We start from the raw sequence: 22,285 nt of genomic DNA, 5'->3' as shown, positions 1-22,285 counted from the left end.
ATGCATTATCATTACTATGAAAGGATGAGAGAGAGCAGTAGGTATATGTTGCCTAATACAAGATTCTGGAGAGAGTTGTTATTAATTAGTGGGTGGATGGATTTGCCAACCCAATAAGAAGTGTCCTTAGCCACATAATAAAGCGGTTGCAAATTTGGTATGATGATACCAACATGTGCATTAAAGGCAGCAGTAACCACATGGGGAGGGGAGGGGAGGGTTTCGGTTCAATCCACCTTTAACATCATCGCATTACCACTTATTTTTTTCTTATTATCTCATTCTACAACTAAATTCTAGATCTTAATGCCAGATATAGAGGAGTTGTATGGGATTAATTAGCTGACGGAGTACAGTTGATAGAAGGTGTCCCTGCGTTGTTCACGCGGCATACCATCCACTGGATGTTTTCGGACCCAACTAAAACCCCACCCACCATCTTATTATTTTATTACACAAACACCTTCACTTAATCCATTTTTAACCATTCTTCAATTAATATGGCTTCCAGTATACCACCCACCTTCCATACACTTGTAACACTTCACTCCTATATTATTATTATTATTATTATTTTGAAATTCGATTCCACTCTCTTTTATCAAGGGGCATATCGTTAACTCCATAGAAAAGGTCAAAATTTCTGAGTTTAGACGTGTGTCTTGCCTGGTCTCATCATCTTTAATTAACGTGGTCTAAATTCACTTTCTTTCTTTTTTTTTTTTCATTTCCCGTGGATATAATATATCTTTACATGATAATACAACAGGCAAGTCAAGATTATATTGTTTAATTTTCTTCTAGCTGTTTAATTAATATGACCGGTAATGCAAAAATAATCAATGGACATTTGAATGGTTGATGAGATAATTAATTTGAGGATAATAAACAACTTAAAGTCATATACCCAGTACTGAAGAATGGAAGAAGTAAATGTATAAGAATAATGAGAAATCACTTGTATTCATCTTTAACGTAAATAATATTTTACTGATAAACGAATTTGTCAGATTGCATCAATGACAAAGAAGAGTCCAAAAGCAATGAACAAATTTTGTCTGCACAGATGAGCAGAAACAAAATCCGAACCTAATCCCCTAAACAGAAGATAATTAAAATAAAAACAACAAATGGAAATTAAACTAAGAGGTTACGATTCATATTCACCAGCCCAGCAAATTCAATTACAATAAAATTCAAATAAACATTTCTACGCCGTTTGATCGTCATCGCCCGAAAACAAACGCGCCTTCTTGGCGGCGTTTATTGGCAACGGGCTTTCCACCTCTTGCTCGTCGCCTCCGCCGACTTTCTTCCTGAAGTCGAACCCCACCGGCGGCCAGAACTCCGTGAGGGGCGCCGGAAGGTTCAGGTCGAACCCACGGAGCGTGTGGGAGGAGGCAGCACCGCCGCCAACGCCATCGGAGGAGGAAGTTAGGGCGTTACTGTTACTGTGATGGTTTCCACCGTCGTAGTGGCAGCGCTTGTGGCCACCAAGGGCCTGGCCGGTGGGGAAACTCTTGTGACAGATGGAACACTCGTGCATCCTTCCGCCGCCGACGGTGGAAGCGGTGACGCTGTCGCTGGCGACGGCAGAGGCAGAGGTAGATTCCGACGAGGACTTGCGGTGGCTGGCCTTGTGTCCACCGAGCGCTTGATAAGAAGGAAAGGCCTTGTTGCAAACGGTGCACCTGTGGGATAACTTGAGCGGCGGTGACGGTTCTTTCTGAGATTCTGATTGTTGAGTTTGGCGGTGGGAGGAAGTGTTGGTGTTGGTGTTGTTGCCGCCCTGCGCGAGCATGATGAGGCAAAGAGCGAGGTACTCTTCCTCGGTCTCGAGACGCGGTCGTTTGGATCGTTTCCTTTTAGACCAAGGCTCGCGGAACTGAAGATCAAGCTCCTCCTCTTCTTGATAGGAACGGAAGGGAGCGGCGGGTGCTGTTGGAGAATTCAAAGCCTCCAAAGCCATTAATGAAGGAACCCTAAATTGAAATACGATTATTTGAGGTAGTTTTTGGTTAGGTGTATGTAGTCCGAGATAGCAGAGAGTTATAGGAGTGTGTGTGTGTGAGAGAGAGAGAGAGAGAAAGAGAGAGAGGTAGTTTAGTGGGTGTGAGCATAGAGGGTGTGATGTTTATATAGGGATGAAAGGAGATGAGTTTGGTGGTATGATGGAAAGAGAGTGAAGTCGGTCAACCAAAGAGCGAGGGGATTCACTTGGATGACTTTTTCCAAGTCAAAGCTACGTTACGTAATATGTCTGTCTGCGTTATCTTTACCCTTTTTCTGTTTCGGTGTATGCACATTCATTGCCCCACACACACACTATCATGACTCCTTCACAACACAACCTTTAGTATTTCCACATATGTGCTAATTAACGCGGTTATGTTTAAGATTTTAGATAACAGGCAGTTTAAGTATGTAGTTAAAGGTTGTAAATATTAATTAAATTGATGTATGAGTTTTCCTTACGAAAGCGCAGGTATGAGTTGACATCCTTATCCCAGATATATATATGATTCGGAAGGAAGCATGAGAAATTAGACATCTTAGTGTTGTGATTAGGAAGGAAGAAAAAGAAAGGTTTGACCGTTTGATATTTGAAAAAGCAAAATGGTTTAGACGCCTCGTGGCGATAAAAGGAAGGGGAAGTTGTCGTCATGGCTTTGATCACAGTCACGGATCCTCTTGGCTTCGCTTTATAGTTTCGTGGTTTGGGCAACCACTTTCACTGCCATGCCATCACTCATCGTTCATTCGTTACTTCCCACACTACAACTAAGCTTATACTCACCAAGATAATCACCACGTGCCACCTCATCTTCGCCGCAAATTAATTCATTCAAACAACTACTATTTCGAATAATTCTATATTTGTCAAACTACAACCATTTCTGTCAAATCATTTTTTCTATTTCCTTATATTTCTACACAAATCTTCACGCTTTTCACATCACATTCCACGCATGTACAAAAATATCGTTGATTTAATTTTTATCTGAGAAAAAAAGTGAATACCTATAACTTCAATAGATTATTTATCTGATTTATTGCTCCACCATCAACTTACATTGTGCATTTGTTTTAGTAAAGTTTTGATGTTTAAATTAAAAACAGTGGTGCAAATAATATTACATATAAGTGATGGGTAGTGAGAGAATTGTGAGATGAGGATGATTGAAAAGGAAAATATGGATGATTAAAAAAAAAGTGATTTTGTGCGTTCTAGAAGCATAAGGGAAAAATTGTGGAAAGGCGTGTTTGTGATTTATTTTTAACGTGTCAAGCGAGAGAGTGAGTGAAGAAGGATAGAGTGTGGTAGTGGGAGAAAGTAGTTGCTTCACCGACGCAATAAAAAAGAGAAAGAGAAAAAGCGTTTAGGAAGTATTGATACGCAACGCAGGTAAGCTTTTCTATCGCTGACACGTTGCATCTTCCACCCTCAATTGCATGCTTCCACGTGTCCTACATAACCGACACACCTCATCATCATATCATCTACTCCGCTGCCACTACTTAATTTATTAATTTTAATCATTTTCATCTTAAAACTCTTTTCCAACATAATTATAATTACCTTAATCACACGACTGCTGCTGCTGCCTGTCTCCCACATTTTCCTTTAACTCAATATTCATCATCATATTATTAGCCATTAATTTTCTTATTAATAATCACTGTTCAATCATTTTGTAAATTTCAATTGATCCTTTTAAATGTAACAAACATACACATTGAATAAAACTGTTTGATTTGATGCTGCTCCCATTTAATTTGAAATCTCATTTACTAAATACCCTAAACTCCATTTCAAGTAAGTTCTCTCCGTCTTATATGCATCAAATATCATATATATCTTATTTATATTAATAAAACTCGGCATAATATATCATTTTTAAAACATAATAAATTATGAATAATTTCCTCCTATTAGGTTTTTTTTTTTTTTTTATAAAGTCAACAAATACAATCAAAGTAATGTGTGATTGTAACTGATTGAATTAATAGAAATCAAACTTAGATAAATTTCAATATAAGAGTCTTAATCAATGTATTGAATTTAACATAAAGGTCTTATACAAAAAACTTCATTAAAACATGTTAATTTAATGTTGTGAGGAGTGTTGTAAGTCTCTTAAATTTAATACTAAAATTATAAGTTATAAGGACACAAAAAATATATAACTATATTCTTAAATTGATTTTTTTAAAATTATTAACAAGTTAAATATAAATGAAAAATTATTAAAATGAAAATTTTACAAAATCTCAATCAAATAAAACTCATAAGAAGCTCAGAAAATATTATAATAAATAAAATTCCCATAAAATAGCGTCTTATAATGCTATTATATTAATTTTTTCATTATTAAATAATATGATTTTTCGGGTTCGTTTCAGTAATGTTATATAATCCTTCTTTTAAGATATAAAAGTTAAATGAATTTATGCATCGATAACAAAAATATGTGCTTTCTCTTAATATGGGCTTCTGAAATTTTAACTTCCAATCACAATTGGGCTTTCTACACGCACAACACGAAGTTGGTGGACTTCTACAAGGAACTGGAATATTATGTTTTTTTATTTTTTGCATTTACTTAAAAAAATAAATATGATTTTGAAGACTCTTTTGTTTTCCCTTGGAATATTATACTCAAGGCAGTATTTTAGTTTACATATTCAATAAGATTAATATTTATTTCTACTATAACCATTATTCACAACAAATAAATAATTTAAAGTTTATAATTTATATTACAAATAAATTTCATAGAAAAGGAAATATAGATAAAGTATTGTTAAAAAAAAATGAAGTGTGATTGATAAAAGAAAAAGTAGCAATGAGATTGATGATATTTTATATTTATTTATTTGCATTATTTGCACGATGAAGGTTGGAAACACGTGTATGTTAAGAGTTTGAATAGAATCTATGGGTCTCTGTGAAGAATGAGAAATGAAAGGTTTGTGATATTATTATTTGTGAATGAATGAATGTCATTATCAGTCAACTTATCCTTTTTCTTTATATTATTTGTGACCACTAATCATTCACTGCATTTTAGAATATATTCCATGTTCAAAAATAGGTTGAGATAAGCTTCTTTAAATTCATCAACATAAATAATGGAACTTAGTTATTCCAATTTCAACCAGAATCGTTATTTTGTGTTTAACTTTATGTAATTTATGTTAGATTAAAACTAATGCACTTTTATATTTTTTTTTTAACTATATAAGTTATTTCGGTGACACTTGGTCTTTTGGATTGGATGAAATTGTTCTTTAGTAAAATGTTATATATCACACACTGGTTTAGTTTAATGATAAATAAAGAAATAAAAAAAATTACAAAAAGATCGTGTTTTTAAAAAAAATTGATTTTGTTAATAATATGATATAATTCAAATAAAATTACAAAATATATAGTTGTCCATTTGTGTTTGATTTTGTTAATAATATGATATAACAATTAATAAACTTCGCATATACATTTAAATTATTTATTTGTTGAGTTAAAATATTATACAAAGTTGTTTGTAAAAAGAAAAATAGTGTAAATAAAAAACAAATCACTATCAAAACAACAAAAAATAAAACATAATTTTTTGCATATGTATTTTATAAGTAATATAAGTAATACAATGAACCTATTTTATTTATAATTTTAGTATAAAATTTTAAACGAGGTGATTTTTTAACCTGGCCCTAGGTTTTCATATACAATTAGTTAATTACAAACTTTGCAAATTGTTTATACATAAATATTAAATAAAAATAGTTGATTGTACATTTAGAGAAAAATGTGCAAAAACAAAGACTTAGAGATTGAGATTAAGTATTCTTACGTAAATGACACTCTAAGATTAAAATTAAAAAAAGAAAATTTATAAAATGTGACTTAAGAATAATAGGATAAAATAAATCTTAGTCCTAGACCTAATTAAATGAAACTGTGACTAATGGTTTAATTAATTAAGAAATAAATTGAAGAAGAAAAAAAAGAAAATAGTTTACCTTGACTCTTTCTTTCTCTTGTTTAAGCAATTGTGAGAAAAATGTAAAAACTATTATTGAATTTATAGAAAAAAAAATTACTCAAACAAATAAAGATAATTTATAAAAGAAAATCCTAACAATTATATTTGAGATGTTTGATAGATTCAGGTGGAAAAAAAAAGTCTACTCAAATTTATCCTTTATATTAAATAAGTCATATCATATTAGTACAAGAATATTTTTACTTTGTTATTATCATGGATACATGATATTTAGGATAAAAATGAGATTAGTACACTTATTTATATTGTTTTTAAGGAAATTTTTTCTTATATATCATATTTTTTGAAATTTCAATTACATTTTTATTGTAATTATTGTTTTAAATCGTGGAACATGTAGATGTTTTATATTATATCATGCGACATATAAAAATATTATTTTTATATTTGTACAGTCTGTATACATTAAAATTGTACCATATGTAATTAAATTTGTTTGAAAATTTACATTAAAATTGTAGAGATTAAAAAAGAAAATATGCGTGAGATACAAGAATAATGAAACTGCATAAAGAAGTTTCTTATTTTTAATTGAATCAATAAACTTGAGTTTAAGTTTGTAAAACGCATATATTTTGTTTAACACACTAAGCTCAAAATTCTATATTCCAATAAAAATAAAACATTTAAAATTATTTTTTATACATTCTTTCTATGAATTAGTGTCTCTTTATCTTGATTTTCGTCTTTAAAAAAAATAGAAAATTTTCTATAAATCTCATTTGTGATGAATTTTACAACTAAACCAACGAAATAAAAAAGTTATAAATTTTATATTAAATTCATATTGAAATTAAATAATTGTATATTGAATGAAAAATTTGCAGGATTTGTAAAAATCAACAAAATTAGTTAGAAGGAGTCTAATTGCAATTATAAAAAATTAACAAGGTTTTAAATTACAATTATTTAAATCACTCAAATTCTAAGTTGCAAATACTAAAAAAAAAATTAAGTACCAATTTACATTTGTTAGAAAATATATAGAAATCAATTTGTAGTTTTAAGAAATTTTAGAAAGTTATATACACCATTAAAAAGTATTTTCGAAATCAAGAGAAAATGTTCAATTTTATTGTTAAAAGAAGTGATTACATCTTCAAGTCTATCATAAATATAATTAATATTATTTTTTATATTACATAGACAAAAGAAAAGATGTTATGGACAGTAAGATATAAATAGTTGAAAAGCTAAATATAAAAAGTTTAAATTCTGTATACACATATGAAGTTTGATTTAAATATTTTTCTGAAAAATAGTATTTTTATAAACTCCATACCACAAATATTAAACATTGTCCCTAGTTATTTTATGAACTTATGATAAAAATGATTTATCTAAATAAAAGAATATTTTCTCTTCTACATATGATTTTATTTTCTGCTATACACATTTTTTCAAGATAACTATTTTTTAGAACTAAAATAATCATTTTTCTAGTTATATATTATAAGTATTTTTTAACTTAACTATTTTCTTAAACTTAACCATTTTTAAAAATAAAATAATTATATTATCTACGATCAAAGTACAAATTTATTTATATTTTTTTTGTAATTATAATAATAAAATTAATTATATTTTATCTATATTATTATATAAAGAATATTATTTTTGTTTCAATTTTACCTTTCAAAGTAACATTTCTTTTATATTAAGCCTATTTTAAAAAATTAAATTAGTAAAATTTATAAACAAAACAAATAAAATAATGTACAAAATTAATAAAAATTATTTATAGTTAAATTGTAAAAACCATTTATATTTTTTTTATAATTATAATTTCATTATTTTTTATTACCATAAAAAAATTAAATATACATAGTACATGTATTTTTTATAATTATAATTTCATTGAAAACCATTTATATTTTTTCTTCCCAACTTCGAGTTATCAAAACTATCTTATATTAATTATAATATGACAATAAAAACCAGACATACAAAGATAATTTAAAACTAATCACATCATTAAACATATATAAAAACAGTTTAACAAGAAGATATAGAGGTGTTAAGATTATGAAAAAAACAGAATAGTGTTTATAACCCGACCCGTTTACCACAAGAAGTGGATAGTGGTTTCTAGCACACCTATCTTCCTCGCCGTTCGAACCAAAACTACATTTCTGGTGTCATACCCTTCGCCCCTTCACATCAAATTTTGAAACTTTGGTACCCATGTCCTCTTCTCTCTCTCCACCGCTTTCTGGGTCCTTCATCCACGATTCTTCCTTCCTCCGTGGAACAAAACTTTTTCCCCTTTCTCGAAGAGTGCCACCACGCGGCTTCAGCTCTTTCTCTGCTAAGTGCTCCCTCGACCACGTCCCCAAACAGTTCAGAAAGGAAAATCTTGCAGATGGATGTTAGTTTTTATACCTTTCGTTCCTTCTCTTTTGTGTTTGATGATAATTTTCTCTGTTCGATTTAGATTAGGCCAAAGAAAAAAAAAAATTACTTGAATGTGTTTTATAGGAAAAGTTAGAGCAGAAAAATTGAAGAAGTTGGGATTTTTAATCTGGTTATGAATTAGTTTAGTGTTTTTTATGTGATTTAAAACTGTACTGTCGAGTGAGTATATGCGATTGGTTACTTACCCCCTTAGAAAGGTTTAAATACTTAAATTGAATCTCACTTTACCTTCCTATTTTTTGTCCAATATCGTCAAGTTTCAGGGGCATGAACCATAGGTCCTTAAATTTTGAGAAAAAATGTAGGTAATATTCATTTCTCCCCTAAATACCAGATGCATATAGATGTGTCTTTTGAATTTTATTTGTAGAACAGATAGTGAATTATGTGCATAATTTGTAGGAAAGTAAAATAAAGAGATACTATGAATTCTTGTAGTATACACTAGGAGAAACAGCCTTGGACAAGACTATGTGAAGTCTTGGTTGGCTATCAAATTAACAATATGCGTCTCCATTTTCAGTTTTGACTGGTTTTCACACTCTTGGTGTTTCAAAGTGTTATAGGCAAACAGAGGTTTTAAAGGTTGTTTTTATATCATAAAGCTTCAAATTCGTGCTCTTAGATTAATTTGGATGATATTTTCTGGACGACTCTCCCAAATAAAAAATCTTAATTTTTTTTTTCTCAAGTTCAGTTGAAAGGTTTAAAAATCGGGTGCCCAACCTTTAGTTTTATTTTGTTTATCATATGCAGTGACGCAAAACTACAAGAACGTACCTCAATATCTATATGGCCTTACACCTTCACAAATGGACATGTTCACGACAGGAGATGCTATCGGCCGGCAAACTGAAAGAGTTACAGAGGTTCTCACCATATATATTCTTCATACTGTCTAACTTTCTGTGATGTTATAGTAGCAAATATGCTAAACTGTAACCTAATTTTGCAAAGCACCCAGATTTTATCACGGCTAATAAGACTATTCAAAACTGCTCGTAATTTTAATCATTGTGACAGGAAAGCATCTCATCTGCCAAGAATTATATAGATAATGGTGGAACGTGGAGTGTATCTGGCATGGGCAAAAATGATGCTTCAAAATACAGCATGAGTGTTAGAATGTATCAAGGAGGTTGGGGAAGTGAAAGGCCACAAACTGCTCCACCAGATCTGCCTTCTTTGCTTTTGGATGCTCGAATATGCTATCTGGGCATGCCGGTAAGCCTCATCCTGACGGCTTGTGTTTTTAGCTCGCCACTTCGTATATAGAAAAATACCTTATATCTTTCACCCCCATCTTTTTTATTTTCCTCTGTAAGTCTCTATAAATTTTTACAGATTGTTCCAGCTGTGACGGAACTTATTGTTGCTCAATTCATGTGGTTGGATTTTGATAACCCAACCAAACCTATTTACTTTTACATTAATTCATCTGGAACTCAGGTAAGTGTTTTGACCATTTTCTAACATTTTTCCTTGTGATGTATGAGGTGCTGATTTATATAATTGCTTCTTTTTTACCATTTTTTCCTGTTCAGAATGAGAAGCACGAGACAGTGGGATCAGAAACTGACGCATATTCCATAGCTGATATGATGTCTGTAAGTTTTATCATGAATTATGTACCAATCCTACTACTCCTACCCCACCAAGGCTGAGGCATGATTTTTCTCTTTGAACTACTCTTTTGTAACTTTCTTTTTAATTAATCTTATTTCTTTTTGCTTGAAGTATGTCAAAGCAGATGTGTATACTGTGAATTGTGGTATGGCATTTGGTCAGGCAGCAATGCTTCTGTCGCTTGGAACAAACGGTTATCGTGCGGTACAACCAAACTCATCTAGTACGAATCACATCTTTGCAAACTTTTGAAAAAAATTGCTTTCACTTATTTATTGTGTTTTTTTTTGGAACTTCTGACAACTATAGTATCCGATTCATCAGTATATTTGAAGAATAGACAATGGGTTACTGATTTATAATTTTCCCATTATCTCTTTTGTCATCACATATTACACTTTTTTATCAACTGGCTACTAATATGCTTGTTAAGAAGTATTTTGCAGAATATCAGTTTATCGAATTCTAGTTCTTAGTATCCTTAGGGCATGGATTGTAGACTTACGATCAGTGTGAACTGAAGCTGTGGTGATTGTTGTGTTTAAAGGAGATCCTAATTTTCAGGGGGCTAATAAAAGAATTTCGATCTTTATGTAATGCTACAATGCTTTGTGCACAAACGTGGCCTACATGTTCATGGAATGAAAGGCTGCAGCCACAGCAGAACGACTTATTAGTCATGTTTCTTTACCAGTGTTGTGTGGGCTTTGTATTATTTATTCCTCGAGCACAACTATAACCTATTTTCCTTCATATTTTGACACACATAGCACCACTATAGTCTTGATTCTGACCACACATACAATAGTTCAGTAAAACATAGAAAAATGTCTTGATTGGATTGAATTTTCATAGAAAGCCTTCTGTATTGGCTATAGAGTTTCTTTCCGCTCCTCAACATTTAATTGGTATATTTTTTTCTGACCCGAAATTTCTGAATAGATAGGGATATTTCTTCCTGTCAGTTGGTTGTTTTGATCATTGACAAGGTAGAAAGATAGCCGTTCGTATGCTCTGAATAAATTATGTGGAATAGAGGGGTGTATAAATAAACTATGTCTTTATCATTGCCGTACCGAGGATTAACTCTTTGCTATTGCAGCAAAATTATATCTCCCAAAAGTCAATAGATCAAGTGGTGCTGTTATAGACATGTGGATCAAGGTACCTGTTTGTTGTATGTTCTCTTCTCTATATTCTCTTCATTATTTTTGACACTATGTTTATATCAATTATGTTGGCAAAACACATACAGGCAAAGGAGCTTGAGGCAAATTCGGACTATTACATTGATCTATTGGTAAAAGGGACAGGGAAATCAAAGGAAGAAATTACTAAAGATGTCCAGAGGCCTAAGTATCTTCAAGCACAGCAAGCTATAGACTACGGACTTGCTGACAAAATCATTCAGTCAAGTTCGACGGATTCTGCATTTGAGAAGCGGGTAATAATTGTTTCTATTTACCATTGATATTCTCTTTAAACGTTTATATAATATACTTACTATAACTGTCTTGATCAGAACTATGATGAAATGCTTGCTCAATCAAGTATGAGGAATCAAGGTGGTGTCGATCCTCAAGCGTCTCCTTCGGGATTCAGGTAATCACACAGCGAAAGGCTACTTAATCGCTCCGAATGCAATGCCCTTCAATGCTTATGGGTTTAAGTTGGCGCCTGGTGTAAAGGTGAAGCAGCTATCTCATCAAAAGGCCAAATTGGAAACTTTCAACGGAGAGATATTATATGAAAATTGTATCTTGGCTGTTAGGTGACTTTTTCAATACTTAAATTACATATGCTTAGTTTTAATAACTTAAGAAAATGACCAGGTTTTTAAAAATGTAAATATCGAACCATTACCAATGAGATGGACTTGATTGAGACACGTCATGTTTGCACAGTAGCTGGCATTGCATCCTTGAAAATTTTTGCTTTCATTTTTCTTGTCTCAAGATTAAAATTTCGCAATAGTTGTTTTGCAATTAAGTGAATGCATATGTGAGTTCACTTTCTACTTTACAATATACCTACTTGCACGAAGTGCACAGTTTAAAGAAAATCTAGAAAAACAGAAACTATTAGTACACTTGTTTTTGGCATTCACAAGAGGGAAGTGAAACACTAAATAAAAAAAGAAAACCCTGTCTAAAATGGCCATCAAGAATTACGCTGGAGGATTGGGATAGACTTTGGGCTTCGGCTTCACTTCAATCTCGTTTACGCTACGGACAAAAATAGCATCTGATTCGTTGCTGTGAATGCAATGAACAAAGTTACTCAAACAAGCTCGTATAAGAGAGATAATTAAATACAGAACATACCTTTTAGGTCCTTCTTCAAATGTGTAACTTGATGCAACAGCCAACAGGCGTCCATCTCTGCTAAACGACAGTGCAGCAATGCTGGTAGGATATTTCGTGTACTGGAAGAGAAAACGAAAATTTAGAAATTATTACCATATCAAAATTCTGGTCATTCAATTACTCAAACCAAAAGAATATCAAACCTGGTATAGCCTCTTCTTATTGTTTCCGTCCCACACGTTAACATACCCGTCACAACCACCTGTGGCAAACGTTCCATATCTGCACAGATTTTTATTAAGCATTTTCATGGTTACAATTCAGTCAACGAGTCAGTGACCCTAACATGAACAATATGTAATTCCAAAGTTCATTTAAAAGTTAATTATTCACAGCTCTTCATCTTTAGAGCTTTTTAAGTTTTAGGAATTCGGTAAAGGAAGAACACAAGAAATTATAGCTAAGTTAAAGATTGTGGATATTTATAACACTGTAATACAGAACCCTCATCTTCTAACGCCATGCATTTATTTTACCACGCAAACTGTGAAAAAACATCTACCCTCTATTTTGAATGACAACATGTACTTACATTACGTTCTTAACATAAGTTATATTTACATTTCTCAACTAGAACCTCGAATGATGCAAGCTACCGCTATTGACCTTGTAAATAGTAGATAGACAGTTAAGTAAGAGCAATTTGAAATACTCTTCAGAGAGTGTCTTGCTTTAGAAGTATTTCAAATTCTATGATTTTAAAACACTTACATGGGGTGGTATGCAATTGCATTTACGGGATAGACAATGTCCCTTCCGGCCTCGGATTTTCTGTGACACTTGAAAGCATATCTGCACAAAGGTCATAAATCATTAACAGCCAGAAGTTGATGGATACATGCTATTTTTCCTATGGACTGACAGACCATCATATGAATGAAAAAGAAGTTCAAAATATCCATATCACAGTATTATTAAGAAGGGAAAGCAGAGAAATAAATAAAGAAGTATTTACTTTTTTGCCTGGATAGCTTCTGAGAGGTCAAAGAATTCCATCGAGACACGCCCTTCCACTGAACTAAGTGCATATCCTGCATAATGTAGTTGTACAAATATGAAAGGAAATATTGGATAAAAACACGACAGAGGCCTTGTTAATCATTATTTAAAGTTTTGTCATCTTTGAAAATCAACGGTTGAGTTAGATAGTTAAAGTTTACCTGTTCCATTAGGGTAACAGCGCACACATCTAGTTTGATATTTCAATGAAGATTCTCTTTTCTGTTCAGGTTGAGACATGTTCCTCAAATCATAGATATTAACATGTCTTCCAGCTGTTGCTACAACCAGGCGATTTCCAACCAGAGAGAGAGAGTAAACACGCTCAGGCTGTGGATATGTCCCAACGAGTGTGCGCTCTTGGCCACTTGTACCTCTAGGGTCCCAGCATTTCAGGGTTTTGTCCCAACTACCAGTGATCAATTGCCCTGTGGTGTGACAGACAAGATACAAGTAAACGTGAAATATCCTTTTAAGAATAATTCCCCGGAATTAAGTGACATAAGAACATAGATGAGATGAGTTTAACATCACAGAGATCGAAAGGAGAGAGACCTGCAGCATAGGAGTACTCAACACAACGAACAGGCGCATCATGCCTTCCTAGGATATCCTCTTTATTAGAGCTGAAGAAAAGCCTGGAGCATAATCATATAAAGGGTGAATTACTCTCTTCACGGCTTTGAGATGCATAAATTACAGTTTCTATTCCCTTAATTTAAAATTTACAATTCCCTCTCTAAACAGACATGATTTGTGTTACATTTTAGTCCATTCTAGAATCAGTTTGGTAGGACGGGAAGAAAAGATGAAAATATGGAAAATGAATGAAAATAAACAAGACATAAAATGAGAATAAAAGTATTTTATTTTAGAAAAGAAATAAGAAATAGATTAAAATAACTGCTGAGTCTAACAACTTTTAATTTTTCTTTTCTTTTACTTCTCCTCAACCAAATATAAAATTAATTTTGCATCTCTCCTCTCCTCTGTATTCCCCATTTACCCAACAAAGGCTAAATGTAAACTATCCTCAAAGTGGTAACAAACAACTACAAAGAAATCTATATCCATAGGGCGCCTCTTGTGTTGGAACATATCCTTTGTGGAGAAATATTTCAATAAACATTTCTACAAAACATAAAAGGAATTTTAAGTTAAAACTAATTCATTTATAAAATGTAACAGTTATTTTCTATAAGTTTTATCAAGATTTATTTTATAATTGACGTATAAAATAATTTTAGTTTATAAAACATAAATTTCATTTTTTTTTTCTTAGAAGTAACGACGAAGAAGTCAAGATAGGCTCAATTTCTACTAAGAGTTAATTTTGAACTTTGGATTATCAAATTTTGGAATTTAGAAGATAAATGATGCCTTATATGAATATGGCATTATGGGGCTTTAAACATCTAGGTTACAGGCCAAACAAGAAGAGAACAATCTACGACAAGTTTGAAATTGAAGAGTAGAGAAAGAGTGTGACCGTCTGACAGTGTTGTCGGCGGCGACACTGAAGCCGGAGGAATCGTCGTGGAAGCAGCAATCGAGAACGGGGCCAGCGTGCATGAACTCTCCTCTCAACACATTGGCGCTCGCTTCGTACAACCTCACACTCTGAATCACGCAAACACCAATGAAGGCAATAAAACTCATAGCATACATAGCATCGCACGGGAAGTACGTAATTGATAAGTGAGAAGGAGGAGTATGCATAGCATACATACCTTGTCCCATGAGGAGACCAAGAGATTATCGCTGTGATTTGAGAATCGGAGATTCGTTATTCCGTCCGATGGAGGATTCGACAACTCTTGCCCCGCCGCGGCGGCCACCGCAGAAGCCATCTCTGCGATTTGTTGAAATTTGAAAGTTGAAGTGAAAGTGACCCTTTATTCAAATTTCAAATCTTAGGAGCCACGCATTCATCTTAACGTCATATGTTCCAATGGGGTTTACCAAAAATCTAACTTGATAATAAATCAGGATAGGTAATAACATATAATCAAATCTAATTCCTACTTGTAATAAATTAGTTGAATAGAGAAATAATTTAATTTTATGTATACACAAGTTTTCATACTACAAGAAATCGTATTTTTTGAAGCATTATTGAAAATACGTGTCAAATTTTGGTTAGTGTGTGTTCTTAATAAAATTAAAAATAAAATAAAAAATAATGAAATAATGTTTTTTTTAGCAAATTTAAATAAAATAAAATAAAATAAAATATTAAAATTAAGAAACATATATATCATAGTCGATATCATGAAAGGATGATAAAAATAATTTTAAGGCAATAATTATATAAATATTTTCCACTATCTCAGTCTACTTTTAGTTAAATTCTTTTTTGTTTACATAAAAAAGGCAGTTGCATCTCATCAAATTTATACTCTCACCCTTTCCGCAAAAGGAGGAAATGTTTGACTTCCATAAAAAAATTCCGGAATTGTTTATTTTATTCAGAAAAATAAATTCAAGAAATGATGGGGTCCGAGAAAACAATAATGTGGTGTAGGAAGTAACCTCGCTGACTAAAGAATTCAGTGGCCCATATTACTAACCCGGCCCGTAAACCTTTTTTTGGATGTTTTTATTCACCTGTTTTTGCAAATAATTAATTAACAGAAGAGAAAAAAAAAATGTGAAGAAAAAGAAAAACTCAAACGGATCTGAATTGCAAACGTAGGAGGGGGTTTTGTTTCGGAGTGAACTGAGCCTATTATCAACACAAACAACATTTTCAGTGAATCAACACGAGAAAAATATTATTGTCTACGTGATTTCGATTATTTGATCATGCTCTTCGCTTCAATTCCCCTTTCTAAATCCTCTTGATTTTCTTTTTCCGAATAACGTCAGATTCAATTGAATTATACCCCTCAATGCAATGGTGGTCTGCAAATGTCGCAAGGTTCCGTTCGTTTTCTCTTTTTTTGCATACAGTTCGGCTCCTTTTTCTTTCTCTTTCCAAAACCCTGATTTGTGTTTTCCCAATCACGATTCATTTGTTTGCTGGGTTTGTAAATCCGATTGGTATTGTCTATTCAGATCAATCGCGGGTGATCTACGTGCTTTCATTTTTGCGTGATTTGATTTTTATTTTCATTTGAATATGCATTTGGGTGATGGAAAGAGGTGCTTGCACTTGAGCATAAAATTGATACAAGTGATTTGACTTGGCTTGTTGCTGTTGCATGTGATTCTCGTTTCTTGATTATCTTGGGGAGCTATGCTAGTTGTTTCCCATTTTCTTTCTTTGAATTAGAGCTAATGCTGTGTTGTGTGTTCTGTATGATGTTTTAGGCTACTAAGTTATACTGCTTCGTGCACAAAGTTCCTGTCTGCGGGGAATGTATCTGCTTCCCGGAGCACCAAATCTGCGTGGTAATTTATTTTTCTACAATTCATATCTTTTATCATAATTCACTCTCAATGTATGCTATATAGTCTTTGATCTCTAGTTCTTTCCTTTTTCATTTCCTCCTCTTGTTTTTGCTGACCATTCAATATATTATTTTTGGTCATTTGTTTCCTGGTCCAAGACTTCAATTTTTTCTTGTTTTGTACTGAGTATTACTGGGGATATTGCAGTTTTGTCCACATATTTATGTTTGAAGCTGCAGAGTTTCCAGGGTTAAGCTGCGTCTACTTTGTAAATTTTGCAGGTCCGAACTTATTCGGAATGGGTTATAGATGGGGAGTATGATTGGCCTCCTAAATGCTGCCAATGTCAGGCTGTTTTAGAAGAGGGGGATGCATCTCAAACTACTCGACTGGGCTGCTTGCGTATGTGGTTTTTCTTATGTTTTCCTTCCAAATAATTTTTGGCTGGGCTTGCATTGTCACATTTATAAATTTAAATTTTGTACATAGATGTTATCCACACAAACTGCTTCGTCTCGCATATCAAGAGTTTTCCTCCCCATACTGCCCCAGCAGGATATGCGTGTCCTTCATGTTCTACTTCTGTAAGATCTACTGATCTACCTTCAAGCTGTTCCTGTCTTCTTTTATAAGAAACTACTGATTGAAATTCATTTTTTAATTTATATGTTTTAACTGAAAGCTAGTATGAGGTTTCTGTCTGGTTTTGTTCAAACTTCAAAACATGGTTTACAGTGTTCTTTTCCTTGAGCATTATGCAGAAACAGAGAGAGAAAAGCATCCTACTCTTATGTTTTCCTCCCCTCCCTTTGTTACTTTTCAAATTCATAATCCTTGAGAGATTGGACAGAAGCACTAGAAAGGCAATTGGCGTTTTAGGTGCCCAGAACTGTGTGTACAAAGCGGGAAAAGAAAATTACTTGCTATTCCCAACATTTTTTTCTCTCCCCATTTTATTTATTATTTCTTTTAATTTTTTTTCTTAATTATGAGTTGTAGATAGAAACTCCAGAAAGCTTACCATTCATTAGTTTTTCTTGTAAAACCACTACATAGTGGCTTGTCTTAGGAGGGACCCTAGTCACGAAAGTAGTTTATTAGCAGGTAGAGTTATAGTATGTTTTGGAAATAGACACTCTATTAAGAATTAGCTACATAAAATGTAACTTGGTAAACCACTATTGTGATCATGTTTTTGCATTTACCTTTTAAAACTAACTTAGACTGTAGTACAGTAAAATTCTCCATAATTTTTTTCCATGTGTCGTTTGATGAAATAACTGTACAGATATGGCCTCCCAAAAGTGTGAAAGATTCGGGGTCACGTCTACATTCCAAGTTGAAGGAAGCTATCATGCAGGTGATTTATGAAGTTGACAGTATATTATTGTCTCACTTTTTATTGGTTTGAGATATATTTGGGTTATATTTCTTGATATACAGAAATGTAGAACAAGCTTGTTGCCATAAACATTGCCACATTTACGAATTATGAATGAGTTGGGCCTTAACAATTATATTCATATTATGTTTAAGAAAATCCCCGTTGTTCCTGGTCTTTCTCAGTCTTCACTATTTGACGAGTACAATGAAATAGTATTATATGGAATGACAACATTCTTTTCTGCTAAGACCTATTGAACTTATCACGCAATCAGAAGAATTTATTTACTAGCAAATGCTTGTACTACGCATATACTTTAATATAATTAGTTTCTGTTTCATTTCCATCTAATTTTTCGTTCAGCTTCTTCGGGGTCACTATGGAAGCGATGATATTTAGGATTATGAAATTCAGTCAAGGCATCGTGTCTGATTCTTTGTTAGAGGCACAGTACTGAATGTTAGTGCTGTACCACCGATCAATAATCGTGGTTGTGAATTGTTGATTATTGCTGCAGAAAAAAGTTACCGTATCTAAAAATCATATAAATCCACACTTCCATTCTTTCTTTTGTCTGATGATTTTCCTTGTCTGTTTTCTCCTCGTTATACAAATAAAATTTTCATTAGTTTTTATCTGTTTTTGTCAGTCTGGTATGGAAAAGAATGTTTTTGGAAATCATCCAGTCTCAATGACAGAATCGCGAAGTCCTCCGCCTGCTTTTTCTTCAGATCCATTGGTTAGTAGGGAAAATCATGGAAACTCAGGCCACGTTGATGGATTCTCACCAGCAACTGGGTCAGAACTACCGAAACTTACAGTGGCTGATATTATGGAGATAGATGGTGCTAACTCAGTAGGAAATTTCATGAAAGCCTCAAGTCCTGGTGCTGTAAGAGGATATTTTCATGGCGATTTTATTGTGTTTGCATTTATCTATCCTCTTAAAACTCTTAATAAGTAGGCTGGATTTCTCTTGTTTTTATGCAACGCGAGTTGTATCTTGTTTCTTGTATTTGATATTTTTTCTAATATAGTTTTGTTCTTATCGCAAATAATTTAGCCTGGTGCCACCACAAGGAAGGGCTCAGTCCATGTTGAACGACAGAATTCTGAAATTTCTTACTATGCTGACGATGAAGACGGGAATAGGAAAAAGTACTCAAAACGAGGTGATATGGTCTTTTTGAATGATATTTAATATTTTAAAATTGTGACTAAAACTTGACATGTCTCCTCTCTCCTCTGTTGTTATAGCTTGTTAATTTGAATTTCGTCTTTGGAAGTGTAGGTCCATTCCACCATAAGTTTCTTAGAGCTTTGCTTCCTTTCTGGTCTACTTCCTTACCTACTCTACCAGTGACTGCGCCTCCAAGGAAAGATGTAACAAATGCAGCTGAAACCTCAGAAGGCCGTACACGGCATCAAAGATCATCAAGGATGGACCCAAGAAAAATTCTTCTTCTGATTGCAATCATGTATAGCTCTTCACTTCATGTTAATATATAATAATCCAGAGTAGGAAGTACAGTAACAGTAAAAGATAAAAAATCTGGGATCTAAAATTTGGGCGGTTGAAGTTATGTTTGAGTCATTCATGAGTAACGAGGAGTGTTTTGTTTAGGGCAGGTGGGAACAACTGGGTTAGTGAGCCTGGGCCTTTATTGTAACAAGTAGTATGTGTCCCAGGGTCTCTGTTAAATTTATCTGGCATACATCTTTCGCAATGCTGATGCTCTAATTCCTCTACGTTGTATATAACAACTATGCGCAGTATCAGTTGTGGTATGTACTGCTAGTTTTTAACTGAAGTTATTATGATGATCCATTTGCAGGGCTTGCATGGCGACTATGGGTATATTGTATTACAGACTGGTGCAACGGGGTCCAGGGGATGAGCTTCCTAACGAGGAATAAATTTGCAATGGAGCTCTTAAAATCCGGAGACGCTCGGTGGCTCCCATTTTGGATATTGCTGGTTTCTTGTTGCTTCTTATCTGTTTGGCTTCTTTATTTGGACCAGTCGCTGTTTTGGCCAACATACAAGTAGTTTGTTGATGATTTTTCATCTGAATGCCGATGACAGTGACTTGTTGCATAAATTCTTAGTCAGCCATCTTTGCTCTTTGCCCTCAGTTTTGGTACCCTCTTGGAATGTAATTGCAGATTTAAATATTGCAATCTTAATTGGATTAAGTTGTATCCATCATTTCAAATGGACATTGTTAGTCAGTCAACATTTTAATCTGTAGTTTTATACAAAAGCTCATACAATGTTGTTATGCATTATATATTTACATAGACATGTGATATGAAAATATGACCATCTGCATCTGCACTGATGATACCGCATGTTAGTGACCTTTATCTTTTGATTTGGCTGAGTGTAGGACGTTGAGCAGTATTTCTGTTCCATCAGAAAATTGTGAAGGAATGCTCTAGAACTGCGCAGCTGAAACCATATTTAGATTGGACGATTCGTTCGGGCCTACAAGTCATAGGCAACCACGAATACAACCAAGAATGCCATGAAGTTAGCATTTGGGGGAGCACTCATACATGCTCTCGCTTATAATTTAGACTAGACCTTTACGCATTTGGTTGAGAGGAGAGAAATTAAGCAGCCAAAGTATGTTTTTTAAATTGTGGGGAAATAAAATTAAATAAATTTAAAATTGTTTCTAGAAGACTATTCGTCTCATTTTTCTTATTGCCTCTTCAAAAAAAGAAAAAGATACATTATCAAGGGTTCTTTTTTCTCAATTTTATTTCCTTATTGTTTTTCTTTTTGGATATAGATATATTTGCATAACATTTTGTTTCAATAAGTAGGTTCGGTTGTTCAATCGTCTAAACTCTTGTTCACTGAGTGAGTATTTGTCCAAAGTTCTCTAATGTTAAAGTTAATTTGGTTTGAATGTCAGAGTAATAAATATGTAATTAATGTTTATCTTATTATTTTACTTTAAATCTTTATTTATAATTTTTGTAGTGACCTTTTTATTATTGCTAGTTTTGTATTGGTCGTTTGTCTTTATGGTAAAAATGTTATCTTATTATGTGCGATGGTAAATTAGTATTTTATTTTTAAATTGATATTATGAAATTCATGTATTCTAAAAGTTAACAAATTTAGAAGTTGCAACTTTGTTTTTCTATTACATAAGAAGGATTTAATGTTAATATAATATATATTTTTAGGTATAAATATTCATGTTTTTTATTATTTTCTTTGTGCTAAAAAATGTAGTTTAACAATTAATATTTTATAATTACATCTAAGCGTTTGAGTTCATTGAGTTATACAGTGTTGAAAAAAAAATAGTGGATTTAGATTTTTATTAAAGTTGTAGATATGATTATATTTATATAAACTTATGAATTTTAAGTAATTTAAATTGAATGAGCATTTTTTGTTACAACTAATTAGGTGATTATTAAAATGTTCATTTGAAAGTGTTTTACGTGGACTAAAGATTAAAATGGTTGACAATTACAGGATTGTGTGATTTATTTTGTTCATAGTATATGATATCAAATGATAATAATGAGATTGGTCAAGTGATGTTGTTGGCTTGTCATAAATTGTGCTTTGAACTCTAATTGGATGGTAAAGATCCGACACCATATGGAATCACTCGTTGTATATAATGCCATAAACATTCATCCAATCGTATCCATCATGGCCATGGACAAGTTATGATCTTTGCTATCTTCACTGCTCTCCTAAATCGTACAATCAGGTTCATTGTGCGGTTGTTTGCTTGGTTTGGGAAACACCAAGGTGGAAGACACAAGATTTTTATCACATTAACCTTGTAGCATGGTTACATTCTCAACACACAAGACTTTTAACTCTTCATCATATTTGCTCTGCATATCATCCATTCACTTTTGTAGGTTCCTCATCATTTCCCTCATATCCAATCAGTCGTTTGAGGCTTCCTCCAATACAATGTTGTTTTTAATGTTCCTTGTGGTCATCATGAGCTTAGAAAGTTTTCACTCGGTCCCACGGTGAGTGTCAAAATGTT

At 32.9% G+C, this 22,285-nt stretch overlaps 4 protein-coding genes across 4 annotated transcripts; 2 read left to right on the top strand and 2 right to left on the bottom strand.

The window, feature by feature from the left end:
- Positions 1 to 938: 938 nt before the first annotated feature.
- LOC106770860 (zinc finger protein ZAT10) lies at positions 939 to 2,124 on the bottom strand. Its single transcript, XM_014656691.2, has one exon. The coding sequence runs from the start codon at positions 1,967 to 1,969 to the stop codon at positions 1,211 to 1,213; it is 759 nt and encodes a 252-aa protein (XP_014512177.1). The 5' UTR covers positions 1,970 to 2,124; the 3' UTR covers positions 939 to 1,210.
- Positions 2,125 to 8,142: 6,018 nt separating this feature from the next.
- Positions 8,143 to 11,997, top strand: LOC106772280 (ATP-dependent Clp protease proteolytic subunit-related protein 1, chloroplastic). Its single transcript, XM_014658577.2, has 9 exons — positions 8,143 to 8,436; positions 9,240 to 9,352; positions 9,507 to 9,707; positions 9,828 to 9,932; positions 10,028 to 10,090; positions 10,221 to 10,332; positions 11,212 to 11,273; positions 11,365 to 11,553; positions 11,632 to 11,997. Exons 1-9 carry the CDS (start codon positions 8,253 to 8,255, stop codon positions 11,713 to 11,715), a joined length of 1,113 nt encoding a protein of 370 aa, XP_014514063.1. The 5' UTR covers positions 8,143 to 8,252; the 3' UTR covers positions 11,716 to 11,997.
- Positions 11,998 to 12,015: 18 nt separating this feature from the next.
- LOC106772281 (mitotic checkpoint protein BUB3.2) lies at positions 12,016 to 15,432 on the bottom strand. The gene is made up of 9 exons (XM_014658578.2): positions 15,205 to 15,432; positions 14,964 to 15,094; positions 14,030 to 14,112; positions 13,636 to 13,902; positions 13,431 to 13,506; positions 13,187 to 13,267; positions 12,619 to 12,697; positions 12,434 to 12,534; positions 12,016 to 12,364 (listed from the first exon to the last, which is right to left on the bottom strand). The coding sequence occupies exons 1-9, from the start codon at positions 15,322 to 15,324 to the stop codon at positions 12,277 to 12,279; spliced, it is 1,026 nt and encodes a 341-aa protein (XP_014514064.1). The 5' UTR covers positions 15,325 to 15,432; the 3' UTR covers positions 12,016 to 12,276.
- Positions 15,433 to 16,109: 677 nt separating this feature from the next.
- LOC106772840 (zinc finger protein-like 1 homolog) lies at positions 16,110 to 20,938 on the top strand. Its single transcript, XM_014659447.2, has 9 exons — positions 16,110 to 16,394; positions 16,787 to 16,867; positions 17,149 to 17,269; positions 17,357 to 17,451; positions 18,156 to 18,227; positions 18,901 to 19,143; positions 19,315 to 19,423; positions 19,543 to 19,729; positions 20,087 to 20,938. The coding sequence occupies exons 1-9, from the start codon at positions 16,371 to 16,373 to the stop codon at positions 20,166 to 20,168; spliced, it is 1,014 nt and encodes a 337-aa protein (XP_014514933.1). The 5' UTR covers positions 16,110 to 16,370; the 3' UTR covers positions 20,169 to 20,938.
- Positions 20,939 to 22,285: the final 1,347 nt, after the last annotated feature.

Source organism: Vigna radiata, chromosome 8 (assembly GCF_000741045.1).
Source record: "Vigna radiata var. radiata cultivar VC1973A chromosome 8, Vradiata_ver6, whole genome shotgun sequence".
NCBI classification, from domain to species: domain Eukaryota; kingdom Viridiplantae; phylum Streptophyta; class Magnoliopsida; order Fabales; family Fabaceae; genus Vigna; species Vigna radiata.
This window is presented reverse-complemented; position numbering and strand designations above follow the sequence as displayed.